This window comes from Pseudophryne corroboree, chromosome 2 (genome assembly GCF_028390025.1).
Source record: "Pseudophryne corroboree isolate aPseCor3 chromosome 2, aPseCor3.hap2, whole genome shotgun sequence".
Lineage (NCBI taxonomy): Eukaryota > Metazoa > Chordata > Amphibia > Anura > Myobatrachidae > Pseudophryne > Pseudophryne corroboree.
In genome coordinates, this window is record NC_086445.1 from 569,563,203 (window position 1) to 569,576,478 (window position 13,276).

General features: G+C 47.5%; 1 protein-coding gene across 1 annotated transcript in view; it reads right to left on the bottom strand.

Moving 5' to 3' along the window:
* CSF3R (colony stimulating factor 3 receptor) overlaps nucleotides 1-13,276 on the bottom strand; it is a 191,809-nt gene that overhangs the window by 25,693 nt on the left and 152,840 nt on the right. Inside the window, exon 12 of the mRNA XM_063954393.1 lies at nucleotides 11,188-11,334. Coding sequence (XP_063810463.1) covers nucleotides 11,188-11,334 — 147 coding nt within the window. The remainder of the gene's footprint in view (nucleotides 1-11,187; nucleotides 11,335-13,276) is intronic.

The following is a 13,276-nucleotide window of genomic DNA, read 5'->3' on the forward strand; positions in this document are numbered from 1 at the left end:
GGTCAAGATACCGCCGGACGGAATCCCGGCGGTTGAAATACCGACGCCGGAATCCTGACTGGCACAATCCCAACATATTCTCCCTCTGTGGGTGTCCACGACACCCATAGAGGGAGAATAAATTAGTGTGCCCGCAGCGTGGCGAGCGAAGCGAGCCTGCAAGGGTCTGCGTTCCGCTCGCCACCCCTGTCGGGATTGTGTGGTCGGGATTCCGGCATCGGTATTTCGACCGCCGTTATCCCATCCAGCGGGATTTAGTACTGATCCCTCCGGAAGACCCCATTTGTCCACCAGGAGCTGGAAGACTTCTGGATGTAGAGACCTTTCTCCGGCGTACACATCCTGGTGACTGAGGAAGTAGGACTCCCAGTTGAGGACTACCATTATGAAAACCACGGAGATGGCTAGGAGATGGTGTTCTGCCCATGTGAGAATTTGAGCCACTTCCTTCATTGCCGAGACACTGCAAGTGCCTCCCTGGTGATTGAGATGGGCCACTACTGTGGCATTGTCTGACTGGACTTGGATATGACAATCTTAAAGAATGTCCTAAGCCAGAGTGAGAGTCCTGTAAACAGTCCAACAGCCTTGAAAGGTGTGACATCCAGTGACTGCTCACCACCCGCAGAGACTGGCATCTGTGGTGAGAAGTACCCAATTCAGAATCCAGAATGGTCGACCCTTGTCGAGGTGGGAGGTTTGCAACCACCATGAGAGGGATATCCGAACGTGTGGGGAGAGGACCATCAACTGGGATTTGATCTGCTTGGGTTGTCCATTCCATCTGGATAGGATCAGATGTTGGAGAGGCCTGCAATGGAACTGAGCGTATTCCACCATGTCAAAGGTGGATACCATGGATCCCAAGGTCTGCATTGCGGAGTGAATGGATATTCTGCACCTGTCGAGCAGCCTGTGCAACTGCAGTTGCAGAAATGCAATTTCTCTATCGTCCTAGTGGATGCTGGGGTTCCTGAAAGGACCATGGGGAATAGCGGCTCCGCAGGAGACAGGGCACAAAAGTAAAGCTTTCCGATCAGGTGGTGTGCACTGGCTCCTCCCCCTATGACCCTCCTCCAAGCCAGTTAGATTTTTGTGCCCGGCCGAGAAGGGTGCAATCTAGGTGGCTCTCCTAAAGAGCTGCTTAGAAAAGTTTAGCTTAGGTTTTTTACTTTACAGTGAGTCCTGCTGGCAACAGGATCACTGCAACGAGGGACTTAGGGGAGAAGAAGTGAACTCACCTGCGTGCAGGATGGATTGGCTTCTTGGCTACTGGACATCAGCTCCAGAGGGACGATCACAGGTACAGCCTGGATGGTCACCGGAGCCTTGCCGCCGGCCCCCTTGCAGATGCTGAAGTAAAGAAGAGGTCCAGAATCGGCGGCAGAAGACTCCTCAGTCTTCTAAAGGTAGCGCACAGCACTGCAGCTGTGCGCCATTTTCCTCTCAGCACACTTCACACGGCAGTCACTGAGGGTGCAGGGCGCTGGGAGGGGGGCGCCCTGGGAGGCAAATGAATACCTATTTTGGCTAAAAATACCTCACATATAGCCTCCGGAGGCTATATGGAGATATTTAACCCCTGCCAGAATCCGTTAAGAGCGGGAGACGAGGCCGCCGAAAAAGGGGCGGGGCCTATCTCCTCAGCACACAGCGCCATTTTCCCTCACAGAAAGGCTGGAGGGAAGGCTCCCAGGCTCTCCCCTGCACTGCACTACAGAAACAGGGTTAAAACAGAGAGGGGGGGCACTAATTTGGCGTTAGAAATATATAAAAAATGCTATAAGGGAAAACACTTATATAAGGTTGTCCCTATATAATTATAGCGTTTTTGGTGTGTGCTGGCAAACTCTCCCTCTGTCTCTCCAAAGGGCTAGTGGGTCCTGTCCTCTATCAGAGCATTCCCTGTGTGTGTGCTGTGTGTCGGTACGTGTGTGTCGACATGTAGGAGGACGATGTTGGTGAGGAGGCGGAGCAATTGCCTGTAATGGTGATGTCACTCTCTAGGGAGTCGACACCGGAATGGATGGCTTATTTAGGAAATTACGTGATAATGTCAACACGCTGCAAGGTCGGTTGACGACATGAGACGGCCGACAAACAATTAGTACCGGTCCAGACGTCTCAAAAACACCGTCAGGGGTTTTTAAAACGCCCGTTTACTTTAGTCGGTCGACACAGACAGGGACACTGAATCCAGTGTCGACGGTGAATAAACAAACGTATTCCTTATTAGGGCCACACGTTAAAGGCAATGAAGGAGGTGTTACATATTTCTGATACTACAAGTACCACAAAAGAGGGTATTATGTGGGATGTGAAAAAACTACCATAGTTTTTCCTGAATCAGATAAATTAAATAAAGTGTGTGATGATGCGTGGGTTCCCCCCGATAGAAAATTATGGGCGGTATACCCTTTCCCGCCAGAAGTTAGGGCGCGTTGGGAAACACCCCTTAGGGTGGATAAGGCGCTCACACGCTTATCAAAACAAGTGGCGGTACCGTCTATAGATAGGGCCGTCCTCAAGGACCAGCTGACAGGAGGCTGGAAAATATCATAAAAAGTATATACACACATACTGGTGTTATACTGCGACCAGCGATCGCCTCAGCCTGGATGTGCAGAGCTGGGGTGGCTTGGTCGGATTCCCTGACTAAAAATATTGATACCCTTGACAGGGACAGTATTTTATTGACTATAGAGCATTTAAAGGATGCATTTCTATATATGCGAGATGCACAGAGAGATATTTGCACTCTGGCATCAAGAGTAAATGCGATGTCCATAACTGCCAGAAGATGTTATGGACACGACAGTGGTCAGGTGATGCAGATTCCAAACGGCACAAAGGTGTATTGCCGTATAAAGGAAGAGGAGTTATTTGGGGTCGGTCCATCGGATCTGGTGGCCACGGCAACTGCTGGAAAATCCACCGTTTTTACCCTAAGTCACATCTCTGCAGAAAAAGACACCGTCTTTTCAGCCTCAGTCCTTTCGTCCCTATAAGATCATATCTGCCCAGGGATAGAGGAAAGGGAAGAAGACTGCAGCAGGCAGCCCATTCCCAGGAACAGAAGCGTTCCACCGCTTCTGACAAGTTCTCAGCATGGCGCTGAGACCGTACAGGACCCCTGGATCCTACAAGTAGGATCCCAGGGGTACAGATTGGAATGTCGAGACGTTTCCCCTTCGCAGGCTCCTGAAGTCTGCTTTACCAAGGTCTCCCTCCGACAAGGAGGCAGTATGGGAAAAAATTCACAAGCTGTATTCCCAGCAGGTGATAATTAAATTACCCCTCCTACTACAAGAAAAGGGGTATTATTCCACACTATATTGTGGTACTGAAGCCAGAAGGCTAGGTGAGACTTATTCTAAAAATTTTTTTGAACACTTACAAAGGTTCAAATCAAGATGGAGTCACTCAGAGCAGTGATAACGAACCAGGAAGAAGGGGACTATATAGTGTCCCGGGACATCAGGGATGCTTACCTCTATGTCCCAAATTTGCCCTTCTCACTAAGGGTACCTCAGGTTCGTGTGCAGAACTGTCACTATCAGTTTCAGACGCTGCCGTTTGGATTGTCCACGGCACCCCGGGTCTTTACCAAGGTAATGGCCGAAATGATGATTCTTCTTCGAAGAAAAGGCGTCTTAATTATCCCTTACTTGGACGATCTCCTGATAAGGGCATAGTCCAGGGAACAGTTGGAGGTCGGAGTAGCACTATCTAGGATACTGCTACAACAGCACGGGTGGATTCTAAATATTCCAAAATCGCAGCTGATCCCGACGACACGTCTGCTGTGCCTAGGGATGATTCTGGACACAGTCCAGAAAAAGGTGTTTCTCCCGGAAGAGAAAGCCAGGGAGTTATCCGAGCTAGTCAGGAACCTCCTAAAAACAGTGCATCATTGCACAAGGGTCCTGGTAAAAATGGTGGCTTCCTACGAAGCAATTCCATTCGGCAGATTTCACGCAAGAACTTTTCAGTGGGATCTGCTGGACAAATGGTCCGGATCGCATCTTCAGATGCATCAGCGGATAACCCTATATCCAAGGACAAGGGTGTCTCTCCTGTGGTGGTTATAGAGTGCTCATCTTCTAGAGGGCCGCAGATTCGGCATTCAGGATTGGATGCTGGTGACCACGGAGCCCAGCCCGAGAGGCTGGGGAGCAGTCACACAAGGAAAAAATTTCCAGGGAGTGTGATCAAGTCTGGAGACTTTTCTCCACATAAATATACTGGAGCTAAGGGTAAATTTATAATGCTCTAAGCTTAGCAAGACCTCTGCTTCAAGGTCAGCCGGTATTGATCCAGTGGGAAAAACATCACGGCAGTCGCCCACGTAAACAGACAGGGCGACACAAGAAGCAGGAGGGCAATGGCAAAAACTGCAAGGACTTTTCGCTGGGCGGAAAATCATGTGATAGCACTGTCAGCAGTGTTTCATCCCGGGAATGGAAACTGGGAAGCAGACTTCCTCAGCAGGCACGACCTCCACCCGGGAGAGTGGAAACTTCATCGGGAAGTTTTTTCCACATGATTGTAAACCGTTGGGAAATACCAAAGGTGGACATGATGGAGTCCCGTCTGAACAAAAAACGGGACAGGTATTGCGCCAGGTCAAGAGACCCTCAGGCAATAGCTGTGGACGTTCTGGTAACACCGTGGGTGTACCAGTCGGTGTATGTGTTCCCTCCTCTGCTTCTCATACCTAAGGTGCTGAGAATTATAAGACGTAGAGGAGTAAGAACTATACTCATGGCTCCGGATTGGCCAAGAAGGACTTGGTACCCGGAACTTCAAGAGATGCTTACAGAGGTCTTATGGCCTCTGCCGCTAAGAAGGGACTTGCTTCAGCAAGTACCATGTCTGTTCCAAGACTTACCGCAGCTGCGTTTTGTCGGCATGGCGGTGGAAAGCCGGATCCTAAGGGAAAAAGGCATTCCGGAAGAGGTCATTCCTACCCTGGTCAAAGCCAGAAAGGAGGTGACCGCACACGAAAATATGTTGCGTGGTGTGAGGCCAGGAAGGCCCCACAAAGAAATTTCAACTCGGTCGTTTCCTGCATTTCCTGCAAACAGGAGTGTCTATGGGCCTCAAATTGGGGTCCATTAAGGTTCAAATTTCGGCCCTGTCGATTTTCTTCCAGAAAGAATTGGCTTCAGTTCCTGAAGTCCAGAAGTTTGTCAAGGGAGTATTGCATATACAACCCCCTTTTGTGCCTCCAGTGGCACTGTGGGATCTCAACGTAGTTCTGGGATTCCTCAAATCACATTGGTTTAAAACCAGTCAAATCTGTGGATTTGAAGCATCTCACATGAAAAGTGACCATGCTCTTGGCCCTGGCCTGGACCAGGCGAGTGTCAAATTGGTGGTTTTTTCTCAAAAAAGCCCATATCTGTTTGTCCATTCGGACAGGGCAGAGCTGCGGACTCGTCCCCAGTTCTCTCCCTAAGGTGGTGTCAGTGTTTCACCTGAACCAGCTTATTATGGTGCCTTGCACCTACTAGGGACTTGGAGGACTCCAAGTTGCTAGATGTTGTCAGGGCCCTGAAAATATGTTCCAGGACGGCTGGAGTCAGGAAAACTGACTTGCTGTTATCCTGTATGCACCCAACAAACTGGGTGCTCTTGCTTCTAAGCAGACTATTGCTAGTTGGATGTGTAATACAATTCAGCTTGCACATTCTGTGGCAGGCCTGCCACAGCCAAAATATGTAAATGCCCATTCCACAAGGAAGGTGGGCTCATCTTGGGCGGCTGCCCGAGGGGTCTCGGCTTTACAACTTTGCCGAGCAGCTACTTGGTCAGGGGCAAACACGTTTGCTAAATTCTACAAATTTGATACCCTGGCTAAGGAGGACCTGGAGTTCTCTCATTCGGTGCTGCAGAGTCATCCGCACTCTCCCGCCCGTTTGGGAGCTTTGGTATAATCCCCATGGTCCTTTCAGGAACCCCAGCATCCACTAGGACGATAGAGAAAATAAGAATTTACTTACCGATAATTCTATTTCTCGGAGTCCGTAGTGGATGCTGGGCGCCCATCCCAAGTGCGGATTATCTGCAATACTTGTACATAGTTACAAAAATCGGGTTATTATTGTTGTGAGCCATCTGTTCAGAGGCTCCGCTGTTATCATACTGTTAACTGGGTTTAGATCACAAGTTGTACGGTGTGATTGGTGTGGCTGGTATGAGTCTTACCCGGGATTCAAAATTCCTCCCTTATTGTGTACGCTCGTCCGGGCACAGTACCTAACTGGCTTGGAGGAGGGTCATAGGGGGAGGAGCCAGTGCACACCACCTGATCGGAAAGCTTTACTTTTGTACCCTGTCTCCTGCGGAGCCGCTATTCCCCATGGTCCTTTCAGGAACCCCAGCATCCACTACGGACTCCGAGAAATAGAATTATCGGTAAGTAAATTCTTATTCTTGTCCGTAGATAGGAAGATGCTCTGCACATGAGAATCCAGAAGACCTCCTAGATGTACCACCCTATGATAAGGGATCAGGGAAGACTTTTTCCAGTTCATTCTGTGTCTCTGCAGGAAGGCTATGGATACCTGAAGAGGTTGACTGAGGAACTCCAGAGAGTGTGCCAGAATCAGCAGGTCATTCAGATAAGGGAGTATTCTGATCCCCTAACGATGTCGCTGAGCCGCTATGACAACTATGACTTTGGTAAAGACTCTCGGGGCCATAGAAAGTCCAAAAGGCAGTGCCTGAAATTGGGAATACTGGTGCAGGACAGCAAATAGAAGGTATTCCTGCTCAGAGGGCACTATAAGCACTTGTAGGTGAGTGTCCTGGATCTCCAGAGAGACTATAAAGTCCCCAGGCTGCATAGCCAGGAACATGGAATGGAGGGTTTCCATACGAAACCTGGGCACTCTGAGATATTTGTTCAGTAACTTGAGCTTGATGATGGGCCGATTGGACCCATTGGGTTTCTGAACTGAGAAGAGTGTTGAGTAAAAGCCCTTGCCCTGTTGTTACGTTGGCATAGGAATTATCACGCCTGAATGTAGTAATAAGTCAATAGCCATCCGGAGAGCCTTAGCTTTGCTGAGTTCTCCAATAGGTCTTGTGTGAAAGTACTGCTGGAGAGGTTGTCTCATGAAATAGAGTGCATGCCCATGAGAGACTACTTCCTGCACGCAAGCGTCTGATGTGACGTGATGCCAATAGTGTGTGAACTGAAAACGCGGCCTCCCACCCTGGGATCTCCCAGGAGGAGGCCCTTCCAGTCAGGCTGAGGGTTTATCCTCGGGCTTGGTAACCGGGTGACTGGTAGACCAGGCCTGCTTGGTTTTTGGTTTAGAGGCCTTTGTGAAGTGTGACAGTCGAGGAAAGGCTTGCACTCTGCCCTTGCCCTGGAAGGACCAAAAGGAGGAAGTCCGATGCCGGGAAGAGAAGGCTGAGGGCAGGAAAGCTGTTTAAGAGTATGCAAGAGTAGTGACAATCTTGTCTAGCTCAGGTCCAAAGAATCTTCCCCGTATAAGGGAGTTCTTCAAGGGATTTCTACGTAAGCTTTCCTTGAGTGAAGCCAAATAATGTGGCGGGCCACCACTGGCGAAGCCGAAGCTTTGAAGGTTAGGTATCCAGAGCTACTTCTCCAGTATAAAAGGCTGCAGCTCTGATATTTGAAAAAATTAAATGGCAGATGCGCTTATAAAGTATTAAAATAAAAACACAATTTCAATTTATTAAAATAATAATATCATATACCCCACAGTCGACTGGACAAAGAATATATTAAAAATCCACAACATATATGAAGTAAAATATAATATGAGCTTTTATACAAAACACCACTCCCCAGCAGGCTTAGTGTCCATATAGCTGCTTTACCAGCGAATGTGTCTTTGAATTTTTCTGATTGCATTTGCTTTCAAGGATTGAGTATTCCTTTCTTTGACACAGCTGCTAGCTAAAGGGATTTTTGCAGGGTATAGCAGGCGCTTTGTCATTGTTCTATCTCTGATATTTGTTTCTGTGTAGCATCCGAGGGAAAACTGTTCTCTAGGGCATCTGCCCAGCTCTCAATAGCCTTAGCCACCTAGGCAGGTGCCATGGCAGGGCAAAAAATAGCTCCTGTCAGAGAGTATATAGATTTAAGACATGCATCCACCTGTCTATCCGTCGTCTCCTTCAGGGAGGATGCTGTGGGAATAGGTAAGGTTGAGCTTTTTACCAAACGTGTCACATGGGAATCCACTGCCGGGAGATGTTCCCACTTAGTACAATCTGCTGCTGAAAGAGCGTAAAAGGAACTCAGCCTTTTAGGTACATGAAACTTTTAGCTAGGAGCCTTCCATGCTTCACCCATGAGCTCAGTAAAGTGATCTGAGTGGGGAATTTCTGCCACCACTACCTTCTGGTGTTTGCAAAGAGGATCTGCTGCCTTAGGTGCTGGTCCCTCATTTACCAACTGAAGAGTCAATTTATCAGCCCTCACTAAAGCAGCTATGTTGAATTTAGACTGAAATTCTTGCTCACCTAAGGTGGATTCAGAATCAGAGAGATCATAATCCGAAAGTGGCGTAGACTGTAAGGATGACACAGCATGCTTAGCAGTGTTACTAGGCAAGGGTCCCTGTCCGTGCAATATATGGTGAAAAACAGCAGAAGAGGCAGCCATGCTCTGCACAGAAGCAGAGAACATGTCCATCCATGGGGGAGGGATAGCGGTGACTGGCATAGCCGGTAATGCGGTCTGCAGTCTTTGCTAGCATTTGAGAAAAAGAAGCCCAATGGGGTTCTTGTGCTAGAATTGGAGGGGCTGACTGGCCAGGTGGGGCATAACAAGAAGCACACTGACCATCTTGCAACACATCCTGCGGAGATAAGTCTGCTGAACAGGACCTGTAGGACAGTAATGTAGGAGCCATAGCCTGTTTAGTTCCCTTGCCTTTGCTAGACATAGGTGCAGGGATGTACCACACACAATATGGCAATAGGCAGTGTATTTCACAAAGCAGTATGTATGTGACAATTTATCCCCACAAGTGAAATGTGGGGTACAGTAATACCTGTACACACCAGTATTATAGGGTTACAGTGAGAAAAGAGGGAAAGCTGTAATCTGTTAGAAAGGAAAAATAAAAGACAGCAGAGCTCGCACAAGTCACATACAATGCAGAATATGTAATAAAACTGCAATGGGCACTAAATTCTACTACACAACCACAGTGGCTGGTAGGAAATAGTGCTGTATAACCTTACTCCTGGGAGAGGTATACAGGTAGACTGGACCCAGCGTTCTCGGAGACCTGTGCAGTGATGAAAATGGCTGCCGTCTGTTCAGAGGGGGATGAGGGTGGAGGAGGAGCAGCTCAGAGACGAGACGACTGGCGATCTGGGCTGTGGAAGGGGCCACTGGGGAAGTGCTGACCTCCCCTTGCTGGCATAAGCCACCTGGTTCCTGGCCTGTTAAAGGGTCCCCCCGTGGCAAGACATCTTGGAAGTTGTTAGCTATACAAGTGCCATATTTTAAGTAGAAGAACCGCTCTGACATAAAACATAATTACATTTCATTTTGGGGACTTGCTTATAGGGTGGAGGAGGAGCAGCTCAGAGACGAGAAGACTGCTGTGGAATGGCGCCCTGGGCTGTGGGAGGGGCCACTGGGGAAGCACTGACCTCCCCTTGCTGGCATAAGCCACCTGGTTCCTGGCCTGTTAAAGGGTCTACAGCGTCAGCATAATTAGCCCTGGTGGTATAGTGTAGTCCATGGGCAAGGTCTTGGTACACATCAGCACCCTCAGGGATCGGGTATATAGACTGCCAGTAGCACGGTTGTAGTCTGGGGCCATTCCGTGTGCCCCTGCTAGCTAGGGCTCACGGTGCCTTGACGAAAGTTCCTCGCCATCGGGGGTGTTGAAGCAGCAGTGCTGGCGTCCAGAGGACTGCCTAGCACTGCTTGCCTATAGTAAAAAGAGAAAATAAAGATAAACTCATAAACAAAAGCTTGGGCTGCTTAAAAGCAGCCCCACTGTTATAACGGTGACTAGCTCCTGCTGGCACTAAACATAAACTGAGGAGCCTGAACTGTGGGCGGGGTATGAGGGAGAAGGACCAGTGCATCTTGGGAGCAAAAAGCTGAACTGTTTGGTGCCTATTGCTGGTCTCCACCATCATATCCCACTCCCCATGTCATTCCTGTAGATGCCTATGGACCTCGAAGAAGAAAATGGGCACCATGTCATTTCCCTGGAGACTTGCTCATGCGCACTAGACTCTGGCACAGCGCTGGGGTCTGCTAGTGACCCTAGTTCATAGTCTACTGTGCTGCCGGCTAGAGAAGAGGGGACCCGGACAGTGCACATGGGCACCCTGCTCATTTAATACCCCGTGGCAAGACATCTTGGAAGTTGTTATCTAAACAGGTGCCATATTTGAAGTAGAAGAACCGCTCTGACATAAAACATAATTACATTTCATTTTGGGGACTTGCTTATAGGCATCATGAGATACAGTAATAGGTTGTTTTCAATGGAGATCAGTGTGGGTGTGCCCTCTCCTGGGTTAGATGGGCACCTCCAAAAACACACAGCAGCCAGGAAAACACCACACCAGTCCAAGGTTATTGTGCAATCTAGCTGTGGCTAGTTTATTGTGCAGTACATAAAACAAAAGATAAAAATAAATCCTAGCCCATCTGGGCACTAACTCTACCTCTCTCAGGGTGGTAGGACCTAATGCTGCTCCCACAAACACAGTCATAGCATACATCCCAACATCAAAGATTGGGGAGTTGGGACATCCTTGTGCAGCCGCCCGAAAAAAGGGAACGTGGTCTCTGCAAAAGGGGTGTGGCTTATTGGGAATGTTGCAATTGCAAGCCATGCCTCCCCATTTTGTTCATTGAGGGGTCATGTCCAGCACTCTGTGAGCTGCTGGCATGCCCCTAGTCTCTCTGTCTTCCATGAGACAGACATTTCCAGGGGGTTTAAAATACATAGAACGGAAACCTAGGACAAATATAACTCATTTTACCAGTGCTTCTAAACTGTGTGCCAGCAACAATAGACCTCAAGGAAGAAACCCAGTTCATCCTCAATATTAATTGCAGAGTCACTTTACTTTTACAAGTGCAACGGGCGATTAATAAACAAGCGCTCGTATTACTGTATTATATTTTTTTTGCAGTATTTAATAAAGACATGAGCTGAAACTTACAATATTCTTTTCCAAGTGTATCAGTCCAGAAAATGGTGTAGCTGGTAATGAACCCATTGCGTTTTTCCAAGGGAATTGGCTTCCAGTGCACCTCTGCCTTTGATTTGCTGACTGTTGTTAGTTTCAGTTTTGGAGCAAAGTTTGGCGCTATCGAGACAAAGAGATTGGTATAATATTGCAATAAAATACCCATTTTACATTTTTCAAGGGACCAGTAAAATTTGATATAAAAGAAAAAAACACTAAAAACATCCTAATCTTAAATGATAAATCAAAGAAACTTTGTATTATTTTGTTAAACTCTTTTTTTTCAAGCACAGTAAATGAATTCAGCTGCACAGTGCAGTTTGGCACCTTGGCAATCCTATGTTGTGAAAACAAACTGAAGAAAGAGAAGTATTCCGTATTAGGGCACACTCAAAAGCGAATACCTAAAAGTCGACGCCCCTTTGGGGAGAGGACCAATAATATTTAAAATATAACTTTTATTAGTATACGTTAAAGCTTACGAAATATGTGCAAGTGAAAAAATAATATGGATAATGGAAAAATAATGATTTTTTTTTTAAAATGTGCAAACTAAATGTGATATTAAAAAGCTGAACCACTGTATAAATGTGTGTGATGTTTATTCTTCCAATGAAAAAAGTGTGTATCACTTAGTTCTGTGGTTACATCAAATGTTGCTACAGCAATTGCAATACTTTAGCTACTTGTGACAGGGAGAGTGTTTGTATCAATTTCACTATGATGGCCTCACTAATGAATGCCTAATTCACCTCACACATAAACATGAAATATGTCTGACGTCTAAATGTCATTGAGGCATAGCACATACCTGTCTCCTAGCACAATATTGTGTACCACAGTTAAGTATCGTATTAATGAATATTTGAAAACACACATATGGGAAGTAGCAATGATACGCTGCTGAATTCAAATCATTCATAAAAAATAGTGAGAGCCTACTTATTATACACAATAGTCCTTGTTGTACATTAGGGATGTGGGAAAATTCTAAATATGTGGATAGACTTAGAGTTGGGAGTGGATATAGGACCAGATTCTGACATTGACGCACAGCATTGACAATGTCGATGCTGTGCGCTGTGGAGGGATTTTTTGCCACTGTGCATGTGTATAAATCGCACTGCGCATGCGCCATAATGGTCTTGCGATGGTGTTCGTAGTGGGGATTTATTTGCAAAGTGAGTGACATTCAGGGAGCTTTTATGGAAAGTAAAGGGGGAGTGATGGCAAAAATGCAGGCGTGTTGCAACCCTTTTTGTGGTATGTCACAGCTTGTGACTACAATCCTGTATGCAGTTACAGTGGCTCTGGCGTCTTACTTCCAGCAGCCATGCTGCGCGACCACAGAAGATTGATTACCAACTGATGTGTGTCTGACGTCTGCATTTTCGTACAAAATCGGTGTATCTGTGATACCTACGGTGTGACATTTGCATATTTTTGCACAGTCACTGCATATTAATGTGCAGCTGCAACAGCATTTGTGTACATATCTGAATCAGACACTAAGGGGTAAATGTAATAGGGTGCGAGAAGCCAGAAGTGCGGGAGTATGTGTGAGAATGCCAATATTTTTAAAGCGGCAATCATTTACAAGGCAAAATGAGTGTGTACCCAGTCTTAACTCTAATGCTGGGTACATACTAGACAATTTATTTAACAATGTGGCCGATTCCGATGGATTGGAACGACACATCGTCCAGTGTGTACGCACTCTGGGCCTAATTCAGACCTGATCGTAGATGTGCTAAATTTAGTACATCTACGATCAGCTTCACTGACATGCGGGGGGATGCCCAATACAGGGCTAGTCCGCCCCGCATGTCAGGCCCGACCCCCCTCCCCACACAAGTACAAAAGCATCGCACAGCAGCGATGCTTTTGTACTGGAAGAGTAGCTCCCTGCCAGCACAGCTCCTGCGCGCTGGCAGGAGCTACTCATCGCTGTGAGGGTCGCAGCGGCTGCGCGTGACGTCATGCAGCCGCCGCAGGCCACACCCCCCCAACGGTCCGGGGCACGCCTGCGTTGCCCAGACTGCACCCCCCTAAATAGTGGCCA